The 24525-nt window shown below is 36.6% G+C and overlaps 1 protein-coding gene and 2 non-coding genes across 5 annotated transcripts in view; all 3 read right to left on the bottom strand.

Moving 5' to 3' along the window:
* Positions 1–238: 238 nt before the first annotated feature.
* Positions 239–310, bottom strand: trnap-ugg (transfer RNA proline (anticodon UGG)). The gene has a single exon. It is a non-coding gene; the product is annotated as a tRNA-Pro (tRNA).
* Positions 311–2801: 2491 nt separating this feature from the next.
* trnap-agg (transfer RNA proline (anticodon AGG)) lies at positions 2802–2873 on the bottom strand. The gene has a single exon. It is a non-coding gene; the product is annotated as a tRNA-Pro (tRNA).
* A 2773-nt stretch (positions 2874–5646) lies between these two features.
* The window catches only part of sult6b1 (sulfotransferase family, cytosolic, 6b, member 1), a 30430-nt gene continuing 11551 nt past the window's right edge, over positions 5647–24525 (bottom strand). For all 3 annotated transcript variants that reach the window (XM_051959665.1, XM_051959663.1, XM_051959664.1), the window contains 6 exons: positions 19421–19539; positions 14776–14865; positions 10211–10337; positions 8555–8649; positions 7399–7555; positions 5647–6379 (listed from right to left, as the gene is read on the bottom strand). In XM_051959665.1, the coding sequence (XP_051815625.1) occupies positions 6252–6379; positions 7399–7555; positions 8555–8649; positions 10211–10337; positions 14776–14865; positions 19421–19539 (716 nt within the window). In that variant the 3' untranslated portion in view covers positions 5647–6251. The remainder of the gene's footprint in view (positions 6380–7398; positions 7556–8554; positions 8650–10210; positions 10338–14775; positions 14866–19420; positions 19540–24525) is intronic.

Here is a 24525-nt window from a genome sequence, read left to right as displayed (position 1 = left end):
GGTCAAATGTCAGTACAGTTCTAGATACACAGTTGATTTGTTTTTGGTATCATTTTCAAATATGTTATGTTTTTTGTCTTGATTAGATTACTTTGTACCAGCTACTTTAATCTGACCAGCTATGACAAGATTGGTGCTACTTGTGTCCCAGCTGTGTTGGAAAACCCAACAACTTCAGGTTTTCATGAAATATCAATTGTTACTTTTAGATTTCTGTGAGCTTCAGAGGTTAAAGCAAGGGCTCATCCGGGATTTGAACCCGGGACCTCTCACACCCAAAGCGAGAATCATACCCCTAGACCAACGAGCCACACATACAGCTGTTCACATCTGTCACTGACGGTCTACATTTCACCTTGTCCAACAGCACCCCTGGTGGTTAAAATGTTCTTGCTTTCTTCATGCTGCAGTTTAAATATCTATGTACAATTTTCTGATCTTGGCTGCTGAGATCATAGATATATACAAACACTAGATGTCTCAAGACGGAGTCGGCGTCGTCGTCACTTGGCGGCCATCTTAGGACAGGGGACTGCTCTGGCGCACTGTACTGTAGTCAATGGTAAGGTGGATGATTTCCTCACTTTAACACTCATAACTCGCTCAATTCTTGATTGATTTACAAACGGTTTAGTTTATTACAAGCCTTATTAACGTGGCTATGATTCAGGCTCAATTCCGAAATTGCAGCTTTTCATTTTGAAAAATGCGGCATAGTTGTGTGTCTTTTCTGCCTGGCTACTCACATTGAAGATGGTGTTACTCACAATCTGATTTTCAGTTATTAGGTTTTCCTGAGACCAACGTTTTTTGAGAACCTAATCTTTAGGTGAAATTACATTCTTTGTGGTTGTGGTTGTATTTATTTGCTTGTTAAGAGACTTTGATTGAGACCTTAGACTTATTGTTTGCATACATCTATGCCTGGATTAGTTAGCCTGCAGCCGAAATGCATTGTGGGTAATGTAGGCACCAGGTTCATGAAAAGAAAAGACAACATCTCTGTTTGTTGTGCATTGATTTTGGTTGAGCTTTGTTTTTATCTGTGCATTAGAAAGCTGATAGTAATAAAGAAGTGCAATGCTAAATAATAAAATTACATTTAAATCCATTTATGCTGAAAAAAGATGATATCTGTGTTCATTATTATATGAATTCAATGGTTTTAATTATTCTTATGTAAGCAGTAAAAGAAGTACATCTCTGACGTTTATAACAAACCAAGCTGTTCTAAAATCGGTTGAAAATTGAGCAATCTACAGTGATTTTAAAATCCATGCTCCATTGACTTTAATGTTGTGAGTGATCGAGCAGCCCTGTCCCAAGATGGCCGCCATGTGGTGATGTCGCTCCCCATAGGCTGACAGCGCTCATGAGCCATCTAGTGTTTGTATATATCTATGGCTGAGATGGTGAAAAAGCTTCACCTCGACAAGGTGTGATTAGTGGATGAGATCTGGATGAGATGCTGAAGGCTCAGGACACAGTAGGGATGTCTTGGCTGACATATCTCTTTAAGTGTCAAGAAGAAGTCAAGGAAGATCAATTTGCTCATTTATTGTATTAAAATTGCACTGTGACTGTGGCATCAGTGCTAGAACACAGTATATGTACTTTATTTGACAGCTAAACAAATAAACTCCTTTGCTGTTTTATGCCTCCAACCATCCGTGTCCATTGACCTTTTGAGTATAGGTATCATGACCTTTTTGACTCTTTTGTGACACCTGGCATTTCTGTGAGATAATGCCATCTAATTTTGTTCCCCAACTGAGCTGAATCTGTGGTGTTGTTGACACATTTGCATTTTAAGCCCTGCACATTTTGGTGTTAATGTAAAATTTATTGTAGTTTGATTTCTGCAGGTATCAGACTTTAAAGCAAGGGCTCATCTGGGACTTAAACCCGGGACCTCTCACACCCAAAGCGAGAATCATACCCCTAGGGCCTCTTCACAGCTGTAATTCTGTCAAGCTAAGATCTAAAATTGGACTGTTCAAACTGCCACGTGGCGAGTTGCAGTTCCACATTTCATCTAGTCCAACATCACCCTCTGGGGGTTAAAATGTTCATCTTGCTTACCTCAGAAGCTGCAGTTCAAACTGGTTTAGTCTGAAAATAATATTACAGTCTATTAAGTGGAATAAAGGAAAAGCAATAGGATGGTAAAAAGAACTAAACAGTTGACAGAATAAAACAGTTTCCAGTTCCTGTCAGAACTTTGCAGGGACGAAGTATATGAATAAATAGTGTAACATCTGTAGATCAGTTGCCTTCTTCATCTCAGTTTGCAGTGTTTCCATGAAGACTATCATTATTGTGCTGTTTCCTTGTGACTATTATAATAAGAAACTGGAATTATCGTCTCTGTGTTTTATGTTTCTCAGCTGGTTAAGCTGCAGATTCAATCCATGTTTGTCCATTACTTCTGGAAATGTTGGATATAAAATGTCGTGGCTTCATCATTTTTGTCATAATTAGTGGATAAATTCAAACTTAGGTTTCGAGTACGGCTACAACTCTGCTTCTGTCTAATTAAACTTGACTTGTTAATGAGTTTGAGGACATTTTATGGCCAAATTAATGACATTCAGAGTAACTGTATGGTGAGCTAGTGTGTTTGTGAGGGCAAAACAGAGAAATTTTAAGGTACTGAATATCTTTGCCTTGAAGAAGTTCTTGAGTTACTTTTTTTTGTAAATGAATCCAGATCCTAGTTGTGGTACAAGCAAGTTATTGGTGTCAGCTTAGGTCATTCATACCATAACTGATGTGACCTTTCACCCTGTGGACTAAGAATGGGGCTCGTCCGGGATTTGAGCCCGGGACCTCTCGCACCCTAAGCGAGAATCATACCCCTAGACCAACGAGCCACATATGCAGTCATTCACATCTGTAATTCCATGCAGCGACGTGCCGCAATTGAACTGTTGAACTGTGGTGACAGCTGTATATGTTCCCTTTATATGAAGTTCCGCACTTCATATTCCTATGTAGATTTTCAGTCATCCATGGTAATCCCCTTACCTTCAGCAGAAATCAACTGGACTTCTAGTTTAGATTCTCTCATCCAAGAGGCTTCTTCACTTGCAACTGACTGATGAGGAATTACAGATTTTTACAGTAGCTTCAGTTCTTCAGTTCACATGCCTAATGGCCCATGAATGATCCAGGACTCATGTACTTCAAGGTGTCAACATTTGTAAATCCAGGTGGTCCAACAATAACGACAGCAATCATGGTGGTGGATCTGCCAGTTTACAACACACATGAATCTGCCATGTCAAGAGTGACTCAATATGTTAATGATAGTGAAACTTTCTGGAGAGAGACCTTATCGCTGCATTATATAGACCCTCCAGAAAAACGCGGGCAAAAATCCTTGATTATACAGGCAAAAATCCTTGATTATGCGGGTTAAAATCCTTGATTATGTGAATAAATATGCGGGGTTTTTATGCCATTTTATGCGGGGAAATTGCGGAAAGTTGCAAAGTATGCGAATAGTTGTGAAATATGCAAAAATATGCGTGATTCACCTGCCGTCTGGCCGCGGAGGGATGTGTCCTCTAATCAGACACTGGGACTGCGGGGTTACTGGACTGACAGCCTGTGCTTTGGGACGGGGAGAAGCTCACAGCAGCATCTGCTGCTCATTGAAAACAGTAACTGCAGAATGATCCGAGTTTTCCTGTCAGTCTCCAAAACGGCAGAAAAAGTCGCTAGATTTGTGGCTAGTCGCTTTTGACAAAAAACGTCGCAAGGACGCTTTGGAAAGTCGCTAGATTTAGCAAGAAAGTCGCTAAGTTGGCAACACTGGTGCCGCGCTCCGCATCAGCTCGTGCTTCTAGTGTGTGTGTGAATGCGCGAACTGATGACGTCAGGCCGGGCGTCACATAAAAACTCACTCACAACTCCATTTATATTGGTTATAGTTTTCTCATTTTATGCGGAAATTGTGAAATCAAGCGGGACCCGCATAGTTCTCCTTTTTTTCGTGGAAATGTGAAATTCTTGCGGGAATTATGCGCTGTTTTGCGGGGATTATGTGGCTTTTTGGGAAATAATTGACCCCCGCATAATCAGCGGCATTTTGGTGATTAATGCGGGAATTCATGCGATCGCATAATCGCGTTTTTCTGGAGGGTCTAATTATAAGTGCTTTATAAATGGTGTTGTTGACCTCCCCGTCTGTTTCGAGATGGCTGTTTCAACTTGACATAGATGACTTCCGTCACTGCTCTCTCAAACCATCTGTCCTCTCTGCGGTCTGAGTTCATGTCTCTGTCGAGTGCCGTGATAAACCTATGTACAAGGCAGTCATTCATCACTTACTTAAATGTAATCATACATACTGAAGGAGCAAGTACAAATATACAAGTAAAGTACAAAAAAGGGTATGTAGTGATGAGAGGTGTAATTACTACAAACTGAAGAAAAACATATAATATATTATAGTCTTTTTGTTGACCAAGTGTTTTTTTATGTTGTTATTTAAGTGTTAATATAGGCAAACTGTTGCGATATCAGAGGTAGATGCAGAACAGAAGAACATCTTTTGTTGTATGTATGGTATACTGTAGTCGGTATGGAACAGCTGATCTCTTGTTGATACTCCATAGCATTTTGTGTTTGGGTTCTCTGTCTGCACAACTGTCCAATTCCAAAGGACAGAAAATCATAGGAATCTCAGGAATTTTCAGAGGATTTCTTTAAATTTGACTCAAATGTTCACTTAGACGCAAGCAAGGATAGTATACAGTTACAGGTTACAGGTGTGTATGGCTACGCAGCTGACTTCTTGTTGGTAACAGGTTCAAATAGGTTCTGGCTTTTCGCTACATTCTAATGTGTGAGTGTGAAGTGTAATGCTGCATTTTAAATCCCTGCAAATTTCTGTTTTCCTCAGAAATTAAGTTTAAAATTTACATTTGTGCAACACAGTGAAGTAGTGGTTTGCACTTTCACCTTGCAGCAAGAAGATCCCTGGTTCAAATCCCGGGGTGGGCCTGGGATCTTTCTGCATGGAGTTTGCATGTTCTCCCTGTGCATGTGCGGGTTTTCTCCGGGTACTTCCTCCCACAGTCCAAAAATATGCTGAGGTTAATTGATAACTCTAAATTGCCCGTAGGTGTGATTGTGTGTCTGTATATGCAGCCCTGTGACAGACTGGCGACCTGTCCAGGGTGTCCCCTGCCTTCGCCCGAGTCAGCTGAGATAGGCTTCAGCACCCCCCACAACCCTAGTGAGGATAAAGCAGTGTATAGAGAATGGATGGATGGATCTTGGTCCTGTACAACAGTTCAAAACCGTGATTGTGCATATTTCAAAGAGGCCAACATGGTTTCAGGTAGCTGCCGGCATGAAGACATTTCACCCGTTAAGTCTTCACACTTGTTTTGAAACTGCAGTAAATGAAACTGTTGGGGACTAAATGAAATTATCTGAGAGTGAAGCTGCAACAAACAAGTGTTACTTTGCAGAAAAATCAAAGCCAGAAAGAAAAATGTAATCAAATGGGGTTTGATTAAATCTAAATTGAACACCAACAACACAACAGAACTTTTACTGTGAAAATCCTGATTCCTTTGGCATTTGAAGACAGAAAAATAAAAGAGGAATTCCACTATGTTAATCACAAAAATCTGTCATTTTGAACTTACATTTTAATTTAAAATTACAGAAAAGTGAAGTATTTTTCAAGTACATATAGAATGTTGTAAAATAACAGCAAAGATTACAAGATTGTTTGTATTATAAGGTGAAAATTAAAAAATAAAATCAATTTTTTTAATCATCCGATGTCAGAAAAGAAAGTTATATGGACTGAAAAGCATTTCTTTAATTAGTTTCCCTTCTTCCACGTTTCTTAGTAGCACTTATATTGATGAATATTACTTTGATTATTGCATTTCAGTCGGTCCAGACTGAAATTTCTTTCAGATCTACTTTCAGACTTTAGGTGAAACCAAATGTGGTGTTCATGAGGTGTTTAACAGAATAGTTTGACATTTATGGACAACAAAAATTCACAGATTTGAGTAAAAAATGACTAAATGCCCCTTTTCATTCGTGTTTTTGCAATTTTCCCTTCAAATTGGAACTTTTTGCCCTGAACTGAGACTAGGCAGTGTTTTCTTCACAGCCTCCTTTAAAGGAAGATGTTTAAATGCTGAGGTAAACCTTGAGGATGTCGTTGGACTCAGATCTGAGCAGAAAAGTCCAAAAATCTCTCTTCCTCCTTTATTTTTCTACTGACAGTACTGCTGATAGTTGAGCTTTGCTCCCAGCCTGGTTCCTGCCAGACGTTTGTTAAAAACCTCGTCCATCTCTCGGCTCTGTTCTGGTGTGAAATTATTCTTCCAGTCGCCGACTACACCTGAACAAACACAAAGACACGACACAGTTAAAGAGCTGCAAATTAAAAAAACATATTCTGCATCTAAAATGTTGTTTTATGCTATTATTGGGCACAAAATGTTAATTTTAAAGGAAATACTTTTTTTTTTCAAGCGTTTGACAAGACAACGTACTGAAAAAATGTTTATTTTTGACAATTTATGACGATAATTTTGAACAATTTGCTGCTATGTTACAGATTTTTCCTGTTTTGTTAAAAAAAAAAATTGGTGAGAAAAATCCAAATACTGAGGTGAAAATTCTGTCAGAGGAAGTAAATTAAGTTGTTACAGCAGCATGGATATTCAATGAAGGAGTAAACAATAAGACAACACAGAATTTTAGGGTACAAAAATGCAGTTTTATCTAATTCAATTTAATTTTAAATTAAATTAAATTAAATAAGATTCCATACTGAAAAAATTAACAGAATATACAAGAGTAACAATATTTTTTAAATAAATACATAATAACAAAAACAAGATTCAATAAAGCATGAATAAAACTTAATAAATTTTAATTTAATTGGAAATAAAAAAGTGAAATAACATTATATATATTCTTTTTCATTATATATGAATGAAAAAATCAACAGAATATACAAGAGTAGCACTATTTTTTTAAAGAGCGATACAGAAATGTACAAATGAGAAAGTGCTTGAATGTACAAATGATATAAGAAGGTGCAGATAACAGAGTTCAGAAAACTTAAATTAGCTTTCATCAGGTTTTACAAAATTCAGTAAGTCTACAATTATATTTTGTGAACAGCTAATTGAATTTCTGAATATTTGAGATAAAAAGGATTTTCTCTGACACTAAAATAACACTTGAAATGAATTTAAACTGGTAGCCAAAAGCATCAACTTGTATGGACGATATATATTATATCCTGTAGTGATTCTGTTGTTCAGCAGTGTATTGTAATAAATAAAACTGTCACTGTAAATCGTGTGCAACTTTTTATTTGTTTTGGTCAAAGAAATAAAAGATTTAAACCTTTCCTGAAGAAGATGTTCCCCAGGTTGCCGTGTGTGTCGGCTGAGCTCTGCTTCATGGCGTTGAAGGTACTTTGTCCTGAGACCTGCTGGATCTGATCCTCGGTAAGCTTAAAGCCGAAGAAAGTGGAGATCTGACGGACGCCTTCGGTCAGATTCTGCAGGGAGAAACAGAACCACAGCAATTCTAGACACTGAAACTCTCTGTTGGATTTGTGATTTAAGTCTCTGCAGGCTAAATTTTCATGAAAATTAACTGAAATAATGATTTGATTTGGAAAATAAGAAAAATATCACATTTCACAAGTGATAAAATAACATTAGCACTCCATTTTTTGTGCAAATTGAACTAATATTTGATGTAAAATTTTCATTTAAATATTTTCCTAGATAATTTACATGTAAAGTTCTGCTATGTAATGGTTTTTATAAAACAAAAAAGGGTTTTATATGAGCTATATCTCTGATGTACACAGTAAAATATGTGTATCCTTTCAGGGAATTATTTTCCATATTTTTTAAATACACAAAAATTTAACAAAAGCACACCCCAAAAAACATAAACTTGTGTCAGAACATTAAAAAACTGAGCAAAAATTAAAAACACAACCATTTTTATGTAAAGGTACATGAAAGTATGTGTATGTGATATGTTTTAATTTGAATTGTACATTAACATTTCTTTGTACAATAACAGTTCATTTAAAAAAAGAAGATAGGTCCACTTGTTTTAAGTGTGGACAAGGTTTTTATTTGAAGTTTCATGTACGTGCTCGTTTTAGCTTAGCGTAGTCTAACATTATCATTCTTGCATGAAACCAAATCGCTAATTTTACAACAGTAGTTTTGAATTTCCAGAAGATTTTTTGGGGTAAAATTTAACAATTAAACCAAACAGTATATAGTATTAAGCCTGATTATATATATAATATTTTTTAAACAAAATTTCTATAGAATTTCATTATTTTTACATGTTTGTATTTTTGGAAAATTAAGGCTAGAATAGTGAAAACTTACTGGATCTTCATCAGAGGATTATTTCTTGTTATTATACACAGTAATTGTTTTCTTTGGTGCGCCGGCTCATGGATTAATATCGTTTGTTTGTATGTTACAGTGTTAAAAACAACATTAATATTTAAAGAGCTGTAATTTGCCTGTTTCAGGGCTTCGTAGGTCACAATCATCACGTTGGGATCGTCCATCTTCTTGTCCCAGGCGACGGCGTGATCAAAGTACGAGCCCCAGCCAACTGCAAACACAACGACCAGAAACAAGCCACAGTCAGTATTCATTTGATAACTTTTATGTTACACCATGTTATACTTTAAGTTTTCGAGGTTAAATGTTAAATATGGTCACTATTACACTTTTGATCTTAATTTGAGCCTCAATATCTACACTACCAGTCAAAAGTTTGGACATGCCTTCTCATTTAATGGTTTTTCTTTATTTTCCTGATTATTTACTTTATAGATTCTGACTGAAGGCGTCAAAACTATGAATGAACACATATGGAATTATATAATAAACAAAATGTGTGAAATAAGTCAAAACACATTTTATATTTAAGATTCTTCAAAATAGCCACCCTTTGCTTTGATTACTGCTTTGCACACTCTTGGCATTCTCTCCATGAGCTCCATGAGGTCCTGAGACATGTAAACTAAATAATAAAAATAGTACTTTAACTCTGTCATGGACTTTATCACGTAATCAAGTATTTTATTCCTGTTTTAACATCAGTAAAGTTTCTGCTCCTGTTGGTAGCTGGATAAGACCTGATAATCACCTTAACTCTCATTTAATTGCTGCATTGTTGCTTTAAACATTCTAATTGGGGCAGCAGAGACTCTTTTACCGCACTTGAATAAGTGAAGCATTTCCACGGTCAACCTGCTGAGTCAGATGCTGTTTATTAGGTAGTAAACTTTAGATCATAGAGTCAAACTGTGAAGAATGTGCAGAACCAAAGCTGCTGTTTCTGATTCCTGCTGTCACAGATGATCATACTGACTGCTCTGTGCTTGATTAAGGCTCAAAAAGTGAAACCAGAACACCAAAACCTCATGTTTCTGCAATATGATGGATCTACATATGATAAATAACTGCAGATTTGTTGGATATTTGGACCTCTGAGGTGGATTATTGACTCTTTTCCAACTTGTGGCTTCTTGTTTTAATAAACTGACCTCATAATGTCGTATTAGTCCATCACTGTAGCACTAAAAGGCTGCAGTTATTTAAATTATCAATACGTCTGACTGCAGAAAACAACGTGTTTTCATCAGTTTAAACTATATATGAGCACAGGTAATCTTTCAAAATAAAATTTGTATCATTGTGTCTTCAGCAAACATTTAAAAAAAACAAGATTACATACATACATACATATACTTTTTTCTATATATATATATATATATATATATGTCATTTTTCTATTGCTATTTTATATTTACACGTGTAAATTCTCAGTTTATGTGTAAATTTATTGATATTTTGTGTATTTTTTTAAAAACAGAAAATATCAAATGTTATTACTATTTATTTGAACTGGTTTGCAAAAAAAAAGGTAAAGTAGATTTTTTACGATGTTTCTGCCTTTACAATTATATATTAAGTGTGGAGGTGAGAAAAACATCAGGCTGAACTTTCTACAAGGGGAAATTTTTTGGAGTATTTTTCTTTAAAAAAAAAAAAACAAACAGCGTAAACCGAATTGGGAATGTTCTCATAACATTAAAAGTTTCATCCTCTGGTTCCTGTCAGTTTTGTTGTAATATATAATATAACTGAGTGTTTAGCTCGTTCACCGTCTCCACTCATGAACTGGGAGAAGTAGGAGTCGAAGGACTGTCCTGATGGGAGAACTGGGTTGTTGTTGGAGAAGTGAAAGTAGGAGACCAGAGTGTCTTTAGGGTTCCTGAAAATCACCAACATCTGCAAAACCAAACACACAAAATAGATTTTACTGAGCTGCTGCCATGAAAAAGAAGAACAAGTGCTCTGTTTCTGTCTTCATTTTTTTAATTTTTGGATTCTAGTTTATCATTTTTGGGTCCAAGTTGTTGTAAAGTTGTGCTTTTATCAAATTATAAAGAGAAGATCTTAATTATTTTAAAGTCATTATTCCATAGCAGGACAGTTACTTTCTTGAAAAATCAATTGAGCATGTGGTGCATAAAATATCTTAAAAGTGATATCAGGGTTCTCGCCAGCGCATTTCAGCGTAACGGGCCGTTACGCTGTCAGTTTAAAAGATTACGCTGTGATTAGGGCCGCTACACTGCCTTTAAAGTTGTGGTATTGTGTTTTGAGCACATGTGCTTGCATAATATTTCAATATTTATGTGAGAAAACTTCATTATTGGGGCAGTTGGCGCTGTGAAAGAGAGTTATTTTGACAGATAACGCCATGTGCGTTGGTTTTTATCAACTGGGTGCCTATCTCTGTTAATTCATGTCTCCCCACCTCAGCCGTACTTTCCTGTTGATTGACTTGTTCCCGTCTAAAATTAAGAGTCGCTTCCAATCTCGGTGTGACAGTTAGCATGTCTCGGTTGTTTCCGTGATGCCATGTATGGTGAATATCCCAGATAGCAAACTATGGGTGAATCAATGTTGAATCTATGTTGAGACCTAACGTCGAAATTATACAGAAAGCGCAAGGTTGATAAAATGTTGAGTCAACGTTTGCTTTTCAACCATAAATCACACTTTACCCAGATAGCAAAAGATGTTAAATCAATGTTGAATTAGGGTTAAGAAGGTTGAATTGTGGTTACGGTTGAAGATTGATGGTTGGATCAATGTTGATTCAACAACATTTTGTCAACATTGAAGTTTGTGTTTAAAAGATGCCATTGAATCTACATTGTATTTTGGTTTAATTAAAATGTTTGACAGGTCAATGTTTAATTAATGTTGAATCTATGTTTGCAAACATGTAATCTATGTAAGCAAACGTTGACTCAACATTTTATCAACCTTGCGCTTTCTGTATAATTTCTACGTTAGGTCTCAACATAGATTCAACATTGATTCACCCATAGTTTGCTATCTGGGTAGTGACCTAAATCACGAGCATTTGGAGCATCTGTGTGACGCTCATTGGCTGACATCTGGGCCGGCTGCTCGCGAGATTTAATGAAGGCTATTGCGCATGCGCATAATGTCGGGCCGTTACGCTGGAAAAAAAAATCCTGGTGAGAACCCTGGATATTCGTGAATATTCCTGTTTATTTTTCTACATTTTATACTAAAACAAAACTTTATCTTACAGCATTTAAATTATATATTTAAATGATTATAAAGATGCATTATTTACGTTATTTATATAATAAGAAACATAACATATATAAAGAATTGAAAAATTGTCAAAGTTTTTTTAAACTGGCATTTTACATATTTTACTTGCTTTGTTAAATTACGCATAAAATCTCTTAAAACCATCAAGAAAACATATTAATTTTACAGATTAATCATAAAAAACAGGCCAAAACTCTAAACATCATTCACATTCAAAATATATATTTTTATAAATGGTAATTTTTTCTTTTACACTGTTTTTTTTACTGTATTACAAACTGCAAAAAACATTAATATTTACAGAAATTTTACATTATTTGAAAGAAACATTATATACATTAAAGACGGAAAAATAAAAAAAAGTATTACTGTCATTTTACATTTTTTCCCTCTGGTTCATTAAAAATCAGTTAAAAATCATGAGCGAAAAATCTCTATATATATATTACAAAAAGTTATTTGTTGTGTTATAAAGTGTCGTCATAAAATTACAGTTTTATTGTATTCAAATTATCATGAAAATAGAATTGTTATTATTGTCATTTCATATATTTTCAGAGTTTTTAAAATGTTCCACTCTGGCATCTTTGCTGTCAGATTTTCCAATTTTACTTTATTTATTTATTTATTACAGATTTTTGTTCATTTGTTTATTGGTTTATTTAGTTAGTTATTTTCACAAAGTACAGTTTAACACAAAGGAAAAGAGCATTATTTTTGGAACAATGTCGACCTCACAGATGAATACATTTTTTTGGCCTCTGTAGATCCTTTAATAAATGACTAAAAAAACACAATATATACACTGCTCAAAAAAATTAAAGGAACACTTTTTAATCTAAGTATTGCATCAAATCAGTGAAACATGTGGGATACTGATCTGGTCAAGTAAGTAACTGAGGGGCTTTTTAGTCAGTTTCAGCTGCTTTGGTGTTCATGAAATTAACAACAGATGCACTAGAGGGGTAACAATGAGACAACCCCCAAAACAGGAATGAGTTTACGGGTGAAGGCCACTGACATTTTTTTCCTTCCTTAATTGATTTGATTGATTTCTTTATTTTCGTGTCATGCACAAAAATGTGCCCAACCCTCATGGGTTTACAAGACACCAATATACCCGCATTGCAGCAGAATACATCCAAAACATCACAATATTCTGTTACTCAATCCTTAAACAAAATATGTTGCCTTTTATCCCAGGCCTGGCAAATAAATTCTGCCATGAAAAAAAAATCCTCTTTAAAACATAACTTTAGTTTTTATGGTCATCCAGCCAAAAGAAATCAAAAAAACAGAGGACATCTTACTGTAAAGTACTTCTCTTACATCTTCATATACAGGACAGTAAAACACAAAATGAACCTCATTCTCAACTTCACCTAAATTACACAGCAAACAAAGTCTTTCCTCCTCTGGAGTAGCATTAAGCTGCCCAGTCTCTAAAGCTAATGGTAATGTTCCTGAACGTAGCTGTGCACACAGGGATCTCTGTTTTTTTACTTAAATTATACTTAACATAAGGTTCCACACTGTACCTGTCTTTTATAAGGCAATAAGTTTGTAACTTCGGTTTATACCAAATATCAATCTACCTAATCTTTTCAGACTGTTTTTCATTAGTTTTGCATTTGGCTAGGGTAAGTGTCACTACTGGTAGCATGAGGTGATACCTGGACCCTACAGAGGTTCCACAGACAGTCCAACTCCTCCAGGATGGCACATCAATGCGTGCCATTGCCAGAAGGTTTGCTGTGTCTCCCAGCACATTCTCAAGCGCATGGAGGAGATTCCAGGAGACAGGCAGTTAGTCTGGGAGAGCTGGACAGGACTGTTGAAGGTCCTCAACCGATCAGCAGCACAGGTATCTGCTCCTTTGTGCAAGGAGGAACAGGATGAGCACTGCAATAGTTCTACAAAATGACCTCCAGCAGACCACTGGTGTGAATGTCTCTGATCAAACAATCAGAAAGAGATTTAATGAGTGGTCGGAGGGCCCACCGTCCTCTAGTGCCTGCTGTGCTCGCTGACTGGCACCGTGGAGCTCGGCTGGCATTTGCCATAGAACACAGGAATTGGAAAGTTCCCACTGGCACCCTGTGCTTTTCACAGATGAGAGCAGGTTCACCCTGAGCACATGTGACAGGCATGAAAGGGTCTGGAGAAGCCGTGGAGAACGTTATGCTGCCTGTAACATTGTTCAGCATGACCGGTTTGGTGGTGGGTCAGTGACGGTGTGGGGAGGCATATCCATGGAGGGACACACAGACCTCTACAGGCTGGACAACGGCATTCTGACTGCCATTAGGTATCAGGATGAAATCCTTTGACCCATTGTCAGACCCTAGCAGTGGTCCTGGATTCCTTCTGGTGCACGACAATGCCCAGTCTTATGTGGTAAGAGAACTCATGCAGTTTCTGGAGGATGAAGGAACTGATACCATTAGCTGGCACCCATGCTCACCTGACCTGAATCCAATAGAACACCTTTGGAACATTTTGTTTTGTTCCATCCGACACCATCAGGTTGCTCCTCAGACTGTCCAGGAGCTCAGCAATGCCCTGGTCCAGTTCTGGGAGGAGATACCTCAGGACACCATCTGTCGTCTCATTCAGAGCTTGTCCCGACATCGTCAGTCATGCATACAAGCACATGGAGGCCATACAAACTACTGAATACCATTTTTAGTTGCTGCCAAGGAATTTCAGCAAGATGGACCAGCCTGCCACATCAGTTTTTCACTTTGATTTTGGGGTGTCTTGAATTTAGCCCTCCTGGGGGGTTGATAATTTTCATTCCCATCCAACAATGTGGCACTTTTCATTCCTAACACATTATCCAGTCCATATCAATGCTAATATCCAGTTTGTTTCCCCCCCGTATTGAAATATGATGTATTTTCAAAGTGTTCCTTTAATTTTTTTGAGCAGTGTCTGTTTTTTTACAGTGTAGTACATATTCTACTGCATTGCAAGAAGTTTTTCTGAATATCTCCAACAATGGAAACATAATCCACTTCTATAAGAATTAAAGAGTGTGAATTTTCTCTGCAGAGCTTCTGAAACTGACCTTCGTCTTCTTCTCATAGAAGGATGCTGGAATATTGTCGGGGTGAAGGTGAGTCCCCATAAACCTCGGAGACGGAGCTTCATTCACGATCTGAGAGGAGGTGGAGGATGTTAGCAGCCGAATAAAATCATTTTAAAAGATTTAGAACAAATCTGTGAATAAAAACATCCAGTCAAACATGATTTCTGGTTAGTTTGGATGCTGGTTTAATAGTGAAGATATCAAACACCAAACAAAGACAGACATTTTTGCCTCCATCTAACGTAATTACCAGCCTGATAATAATTAAATTAGTGGCCCTGATGTCATTGAATCTGGTCTAAGTTTTGCAGATTCTGTAAAAGTTTCATCAAACTCCTGCCAAGACAGAAGAGCTTCTGCAGGAAGTCTTCATTATTTGGTGCAGAAGTTTGCACACAAACACACACGCACACACACACACGCACACACGCACACACGCACACACACACACGCACAAACACGCACACACACGCACACACACGCACACACACACACACACACACACACACACACACACACACACACACACACACACACACACACACACACACACACACTGCATGACTGCACAGCTGCAGAAGGACCAGATGAGTCTTTTTTCTTTTTCTTTTTTTTCAGAAACAGGAAGTTTTATGATTACACATCTGTTTCTCATCAAGGCAACAACTTTTCAGAGACGTCAGAACTTTCAGAGCAACATCAGAAACATTAGCTTCAGGATCGATCTCTTTATAAATTATTTGTGAAGACTCAGAGTTGGGCTGGAATTAAGTTTTTTATAATTTGAAAATTCAATTCACCTTACCAGTTTTTTGGGTTTGATTTTCAAAAAACTAAGTCTGAAGCTGGTGTAGTTGTAGATTTAATCACAGTTTGCTATGTAAAGTCATAAACATGGAAGAAACTCTGTGATTTGACCTGAGAGAAATCTGTTTATGAGTAGTTTCACTTCTCTGCTCCTGTTTGTTCTTTGAGATATGAGTCTTATCTCACTGCTAACTGATTGCTCTCTCTGTTTTATCAGGGCTCTGTTTATTAATGCAAACATGCGCTGCTCATATTAACCCTCATGTTGTCCTTTCCAGAAAATGTTGTTGCCTTGTCTGAAAAAAGTCCAAAAATTCAGAAAAAAATTCCCACATTTATAAAAATTTGCAAAACCTTCAGGAAGAAAATACCTGAAAAGTTTCCTCAAAAGTTTTATTTTTTTAAACAAAAAAACCCCAAAATTGACAGCAAAATTCACTGGATTTTGGTAGATTTTTTTCTGAATGTTCTTAAACTTTTTTTTATTTGTTTTTCTTCCACCAGAAAATGTTCAAAGGTTTCCTAAAAAATTTTTCAACATGTGGAAGCTTTCACTGTGAAAATATATATTTTTTCCCCACATTTTTAAAACTTTACAACGGGTCAGTTTGACCCGAAGGAAGACAGGAGGGTTAAAGTTTTCACTGGAGGTTAAATGAGGTCAGTCTGCTACACCTTCAAAATAAAAGTTTAAAACACACAGAGAAGCATGAGTTGCACGTCTTTAACAGTCGTTGGTTACTGCCTGCATCATTTTATTTTAAAACTTCCTCAGAGCTTCTTGAAATTGAAAACTCTGAACATCTACAAGCACCTTTTTCAAGGAAAGTCAAGAAATTGGACCTGAGAATCCAGAAGAAAAGAGAGAAAAGTTTATTTCCTGAGTTGTAGTTTTTGAATGCTTTATGAATGAATTAAATTGAATGTTTAACTTGTCTGTATTTTTTTTTGTTTTGGAATTCCCCCTATCTATCTATCTATCTATCTATCTATCTATCTATCTATCTATCTATCTATCTATCTATCTATCTATCTATCTATCTATCTATCTATCTATCTATCTATCGGGAAATCTACTGAACCTGACAACATGTGCTACTAAACTCAATTTGATGCAAATTCAAATACAAATGTTATCACTATTAAATCAAAAGCAGTTTCCAGAGGGCTACACCAGACCCACCATCAGACATGGTGGTGGCAGTATCATGCTCTGTGGAACTGCAGCTTTACACAGAGTAAATAGAATAATGAAGAAGGAGGACTGCCTCTACATTCTTCAGAAAACCTAAAAAACACCACCCAAAGGTTGATCTTGGATGTGGTTGGTTGTTTCAACAAGACAATGAGTCGAAACACAAAACCACATGGAGTCAAAACAAAACTGAAATTCCAAGAGTTTGAAATGCTCTCAAAACAAAAACATTACCAGAAGAACCAGTGGAGCACCAAGGTAACACCTTAAACCCCAAGAACAGTAAATCTATGGTCAGGCATGGTGGCAGTATTGTGCTTTGGGGCTTTACATTAAGTAAATGGAATAATGAAGGAGGATTACCTTCATATTCTTCGGGAAAACCTAAAATCATCAGCACAAGGTTGACCTTGGATATAATTGGCTGTTTTACAAGAAAATGAGCCCAAACAATCAATAAAAGGGATAAAGAAATGGTTCAATCAGGCTAGAATGAAGGTTTTAGACTGGTTTTCCCAGAATTTTGAATTAAACTCATCAAGAACCTGTGGACTGATGAAGAAACAAGACTGAGTCCGAAAGACAACAAATTTAGTGCATGAAACTTTTGTTCATGACGTTGTTTCCAAATGTGTTGGCAACTTCAAGCAGCAAAAGTATAGAAACAATACAATGCTATAGTACAATGTTACCACAAGTAGGGTGATCTATGAAGCTGTGGGTTTTTTTTTTTTTTTTTTTTTTTTTTACAACAGAATTAGCTTTTAAGAGTTATTTTTTGTTGTGCACAATTGGATGTAATGACAACTATCAGAAAAATTTTTACATTTGAAAAAAAAAACATAAAAATCTAAGGAATCTAATTGCTGCCTGATTACATTCTGCTGCTGTGAAGTTGGTGACAGAAATGCAGAGTCACAGCAACACAGCAACACGTTATCACCTGAACACTACACAAACACACGGGGTGGTTTCGAAAAATTATTCTACTGCTCATTACTCCTCTGACAACCATTTTACTGACTCTTAAAGAAGCGTCCACATACTTTTGATCATCCAGTTATACTTAGCACATGGACGCCTTATCAAAGCACACTGCAGGTGTAAATAACCAAAGTGGACATGAGGACAACCAGTCAAAGTACAAACGTGATTACAACTATGCAATGAAGCCAAAAATATGTAGAAACTGGATTGAAGCTGTTACATTGCCAAAAACATGTGGACACCAGATGAAACTATTCTGAAGCCAAAAGTATGTGGACAGTCGATTGAAATTCACAGCCTGGCCAAAAAAAGGAAAGTTGTCATCTGGATTTAACTGAGGAAATCGGTAAGAGCCTTCCATTGGATAATTACTGCAGTGATGAATATGTTTAAGCTGCAACAACTTCTTTAACCCTTTCTGATGCAGTGAGGAGCTTCTCATTTGTTAAACAACCATGTTGGAAAACATATCCTGTGGTCATAGAAAGAATGTTAATCTGTCACAGAAGGGTCAACTTATTGGTTTGCATCAAGCAAAGAAAACAACTAAGGAGATTTCTGAAACTACTAAAATCAGGTTAAGAACCATCCAGCCCATTATTCAAACCTGAGGATAGTGGTGAACCATCATCTGAACAAATGTGGTCGGAACAAACTCTTAGATGATCGTAGGAAATCAGTAGAATTCACAGCCATGCTTAATAGTGAAAGTAAGAGTATTTCCACACGCACAGTGTGATGGGAACTCAAAGGATTGGGACTAAACAGCTGTAGCTCTAAGAAAATCAATGATCAGTGAGACTAATCAGAAATCAAAAGCTTCAGTTTGCTAGGTAGCATAAAGATTGGACAATGGAAGAAGGTCATGTGGTCTGATGAGTCCAGATCCTGTTCCAAAGTGATGGGTCATTCAGGGTAAGAAAAGAGGCATATGAAGTGATGCACTCATCATGGCTAATGCCTATCAACCTGTGGGGGTTAGGGTTATGATCTGGGGTTGATCAGGTTCAGCAGCGTGATGTTCCCGAAGAATGAGGTCTGACTACCTGAATATACTGAATGACCAGGTCTTTCCATTAATGGAGTTTTTCTTCTCTGATGACATGGCGATGTTCCAAGATTTTGATGCCAGGATTCATGGTGCTCACATTATGATTGAGTGGATCAGGGAGCATGAGACGCCATTTTCACACATGGATTGGCCTCTACAGAGTCCAGACCTCAGCCCCACGGAGAATCTTTGGGATGTGCTGGAGAAGAATTTGCGCAGTCCTACTCTCCCATCTTCAATATGAGATCTTGGTAGAAAATGAATGTAACTCTGGACAGAAATAAATGCTGTGACATTGCAGGAGCTTATTGAAACGATGCCACGGTGAATGTGTGTCATTCTCAGAGCTAAAGGCGGTCCAGTGAAATATTAGAGTGCGTGACTTGTTTTTTTGGACAGGCAGTGCAGTAGAGTGGTGAAAAGTATGTGGACACCATCATCCACCAAACTCAGTTGTCGTTGTCTAGGTGTTTTATGAAAAACTCACAGGTGTTCAGTTTTTCTTAATTCATTGTTAAACTGTTGAATTGCAGCTTTATTGTGTTAAATTGAGGCTGAAACACAAACAAACATCCAGTTCATACCTTTAACTTGTCAGGTCCAAAGAACTCGATCAGTGGAGCCACTTTGGATTCTGTTTCTATTTTCTGTACTCCAGCCTCAGCCATGATCTTGTTCAACACGCCGACCATCCAGTTAAAACCTGCACACACAAACATTTTCAGGTAAACTTGAAAATGTAATTCATGGTTTCTATCCTCACATAAATGCATGTTTGCAAGGAGGAAACAAATCTAATATATTGATTTAGAAAACATTATTTTGATGAGTTGCGTTGATGTAATATTGCATATATGTATATATGTTGCATAGACTTAATACTGTGTCTAATTGCAACTCAAATATTTACAATAGTTGATTAAAAACTGAATTTTAATTGCACTAACTTAATAAAATTGGCTTCAAAACTTTTTTTCTTCATCCTTAGTTTCAGATTTAGGATTGTTTCTTAATTCGATAAAGACATTTCAAGGTGACATTTTTTGAAGCAGTACTGCCTTTGTTAAAATATACAACCACAGTTTAAACAATAAATAAATATATTGCAAAGCAATTCATTTTAAAGCAACAACATGAACAAAAACATGAAAAAACTTAAAACCACTGAAGTCACTGAAATCAACCCAATATGAGAAAATTAAGTTGAAAAAAAACAACTTGTGTGCATAATTATGTTTATTAAGTTCAAAAACACTTTAAAAATCCTTTCAAATATCATGCACAAACATGTTTTTATGAGCAATCAACTTTATAAATTTTAATAAAAATTTCTAAGTATGTTACAATTAAAAAAGACTAATTTCCTGATCTAAATGCAGTTTGTTGATTGATTAGTTAAACATAATTTAATTCAAAATTGCCACAACTAAAAAAAACTGATGCAAACTGTATATTTTATTTGTTTTTAGAGTGTAATTACCTCCGCCAGGAGGTTATGTAATCACCGGAGTTTGTTTGTCTGTCTGTCCGTCTGTGTGTGTGTGTGTGTGTGTGTGTCTGTCTGTTTGTCTGTTAACAGCATAACTCAAAAAGTCATGGACGGATTTTCACCAAATTTTTACAGGATGTCCGGAAGAGCACGAGTAAGAATCGATTAGATTTTGGAGGTGATCCAAATCACCATCTGGATCCAGGAATTTTTTGAAAGTCGAAGGACAATTGAGAAATGGGGCCGCCTGGCGGCCATTTCTCAATTGTCGTTCGACCTTCAAAAAATTCCTGGAAATTTGGTGAAAATCCGTCCATGACTTTTTGAGTTATGCTGTTAACAGACAAACAGACAGACAGACACACATACACCAGGCCTGGCCACCAGGCGGCCAGGCCTGGCGGCCATTTCTCAATTAGACAGACAGACAGACAGACAGACAGACAGACAGACAGACAGACAGACAGACAGACAAACGGGATGGCGGAGGTATGCGCTCTCCGAGTGCTTTTCTAGTTAATTATTCAGCTGCTTTTCTTTGCATTTTTAAATTGATTTTAAAATCACAGCACTCAGACTTAAACTCCTGCAGATTTTTCACATTAAAACTCTGCAGCTGCTGCAGGTTTTTCTTCTTCATTGAGTCTCTCTGCAGCTTCTCTGGAGGGTTTCCAGTTTTATTTCTCAGATAATCGGATTAAATCTGGAGACGTTCAACCGGTCGGAAGCTTCATTTAAGATTTTATTGCCTGATGTCATGTCAGGTCACAAGAAGAAAAAAGAGCTGAGGAGGACATTTTCATTGTGACTGCAGCTCTGATTTATTACCTCCGCCAAGAGGTTATGTAATCACCGGAGTTTGTTTGTCTCTGTACAATTGAGAGATGGCCTGGCGGCCATCTCTCAATTGTCCTTCGACCTTCAAAAAAATCCTTGATCCAGACGGTGATCCGGATCACCTCCAAAATCTAATTGATTGTTACTTTTGCTCTTCCGGACATCCTGTAAAAATTTGGTGAAAATCCGTCCATGACTTTTTGAGTTATGCTGTTAACAGACAAACAGACAGACAGACAGACAGACAGATGGCCTGGCGGAGGTATGCGCTCTCCGAGTGCTTTTCTAGTTCTTTTATGTTTCCTCATTTCACTGGAACGCTTCCAGCTTCTGTTAATGTGTCAAAGTCTGGTTTCCTGTTGGGATATTTTTGGCCAAACTGCAACACACATGTACCATTTCTGCATTTCTGCAGATTTTTTTGTTCTGCAACAATCTTTAACATATTTAGTCACCTTTAATCAATTATTTTAACCATTTTTGAAGCACTTTGATTAACTATATCAACCGTTTATACACTTTGTCAGCTACTTTGACTGTTTATTCCCTTTTTTTGTTAACTCTCTCAACCATTTACCTGCTGTACTTGAGGATTTCACCTGTTTACACAATATAAGTTAAGTATTTTAACTGTTTACACACTTTCAGTCAGGTGCTTTAACCATTAATACACTTTTAATTGATCATTTTAATTGGTTTTTAACTGTTTAAACACTTTCAGTTCATTATTTTAACTATTTGTACATTTTAAGGTAACTATCTCAACTCTGTCCACACTTTTCATAAACTATTTCAGTACTTTATACACTTTCAGTTCACCCTTTCAATCGTTTGCACACTTTTGATAATTTATTTTCTTATTTTTAAGAAAGGGACCATGTACATTAATCAACATTTTAGCAAATGCAAATGCACCAAGTTAGCAGAGAAGCTAGTTTCCATCAGTAGTCCCTCTGCCTGTTGTTAATTGGCATCCTAAAATAAATAAAACAATGACAATTAAAAAAACTGTGTATAATACAACTTAAAACATATTACGAATCAATCAATCAATCAATCAGTGTTCACATCTTTGGTTTTTGACAAGCCATTTCTTGGCATTATACTTGAATGATTGAAATGATGGCGACTCTGACTGACTGGACTGAGTTCCACTGATGTGAGGCCCTGAATGAGAAGACGGCCTGGCTGAAGGCAGTTTTGATCAGTGGGATTGTACAGTCACCTCTAACTACGACCCTAGCGCCTCTGTTCACAGTGGATTTCCCATTGCACATCTATTTATGTTGTATGTTGAATATATTAGTAGTGTCTTTTTATTCTTATATTGTCTTTTATGGAAGTGTTTTATATTGTCTTTATGGCTGAAACCGGGACCAGGGTCCAATTTCGTATTGTTGCATGTGCAAATGTGGAATGATAAGACAATAAAGAACCTTTGACCTTTGATTTGAGATGTAAGAACCCAGAGAGTGGGAGAGGAGCTCAATTATGCAAGACCTTGTACACTTCACAGATATGTTTGAAGATAATACGGTTTTCTCAGCTAAGCAGTTTATATTTTTTTTCAGGATATGGCAGTGGTGAAATCTGAGAGGTTTCTGGTCCAGTGTTTGTTTATGTATTGATTCCAGTAGTTTTGGTGCTATAGAGTGTGAATTTGACCAGCTTGTCAGGCAGTATGTAATGAGTGAGAGAACCATTGAGAAGAGAAGAAGAACATCTTGGCTGCTCCAGTTGATAAAGAGTTTTTAATGAACTTGAAAATGGATAAACTAAACTTCACTTTATTACTGACCTTATGGGTTTTGAAATTGAGGTTTGAGTGAATGTGAAGTCCTAAATATTAGTTTTATTTAACAACTGGAAACTTCCTGTAAGTCTATCTATCTATCTATCTATCTATCTATCTATCTATCTATCTATCTATCTATCTATCTATCTATCTATCTATCTATCTATCTATCCATCTATTTCCAGTTTAAGGACAAATAATTACAATCAGAAACTGCTTCAACCATTTCCAGAAGTGAAGTTAACTATTGTAATCATTTAACCACTGTAAGTGAAGTATTTCAACAGACAAACACTTGCAGGAACTTTCTGTGGCCCTAATATCACCATTTTATTTCAAAATTTTCTTTTTTTTTTTTTTTTTTTTTTTTTTTTGCATATTCAAAAGCCAGTAAAAAAACAATTTGGCCTCTCCTGGAGCAGTTTGATTATTTCAATTTGTGAGAAACTGCTCTGTGTGTCTCTTTACCAAAGTTCATGGCTGTGGAAGCTTTATTGGATCATAAAATGGCTTCAAACAAAGATGAAGGTGAAAATACAAACATTTCCAACATGGACAACATGAAATTCTCAAAATTCAACAGAATTTAGTTTTGGATCATAAATAAAAAATGAAACAGTCGTGGAGATGGAGCTACACTGTGATCTGAAATGACTCCTGACTAATTCCTGGAGAGAGAAAAGCCTTTGTTGGATCGCACACATCGAGCAGTGAAAAGGAATAAATCCGAGAGGGCCGTAAACGCTGGCAGACTGTGTTTATGTGAAGCTTGATGCCTGTTTATCTTGTTCATAAATCACAGAAACATGAGGAAGTGATTATCTGACTGAGAACGGAGCAGACAAAACCCTTCCTGACTGGAGATGTGGGAACCCAACATTCCTTAGATGAAGTTAACTCGTCTGTCTTCATGCCACCAGCTGCCGTTTGGAAAGTCAACATTTCCCTGAAAAGAAAATACGTCACATTCCTCGAAAGCAGCACTAACATCACACTCTGCTTCTCCTGAGTGTTTTCTACATTAAGCTTTTTAAACTTAAACATTTGGTATCATAATAGTAATACACATATATGATACATCATGACTAATTAAATAACTTTGAAAAAAACTGTAATTTTATGCAATTCGTCTTTTAATTTTACAGATTTTTTCCCCCATTTGTTACATAACTCTTTCCACTTACATGCATATTTCTTTTTTTTTTTCAAAAAAGAGACAAAACACAAAACAAACTATGTTAGCGATGAATGTCTGATGTTTTTTAATGTTCTATTTAGATGACGAAACTACTGTTAATGTGAGTGTTTTTTGTTTTGGTTTGTTTTTGCCCATATCATGTAGTGATAATCTGATTTTATGGCAACTCTAGCAGGATTTCTGGTATCAGGCTAAGTTAGAAACACCTAATGAAGTTTTTGAACTCTAAACTGTTAATGGATGTTTTTTTTCTATGCTCCTATCACATTTTTGCTCACTGTAGGTTCATTTTTCTCTGCAATATAAAGTCCTACACCTCTATGAAAACAGAACAATCGTGACTCGAAGTGGAGAGAACTCAGAAATGTCT

Source organism: Acanthochromis polyacanthus, chromosome 15, assembly GCF_021347895.1.
Source record: "Acanthochromis polyacanthus isolate Apoly-LR-REF ecotype Palm Island chromosome 15, KAUST_Apoly_ChrSc, whole genome shotgun sequence".
In the NCBI taxonomy this organism is placed as follows: Eukaryota; Metazoa; Chordata; class Actinopteri; family Pomacentridae; genus Acanthochromis; species Acanthochromis polyacanthus.
This window is presented reverse-complemented; position numbering and strand designations above follow the sequence as displayed.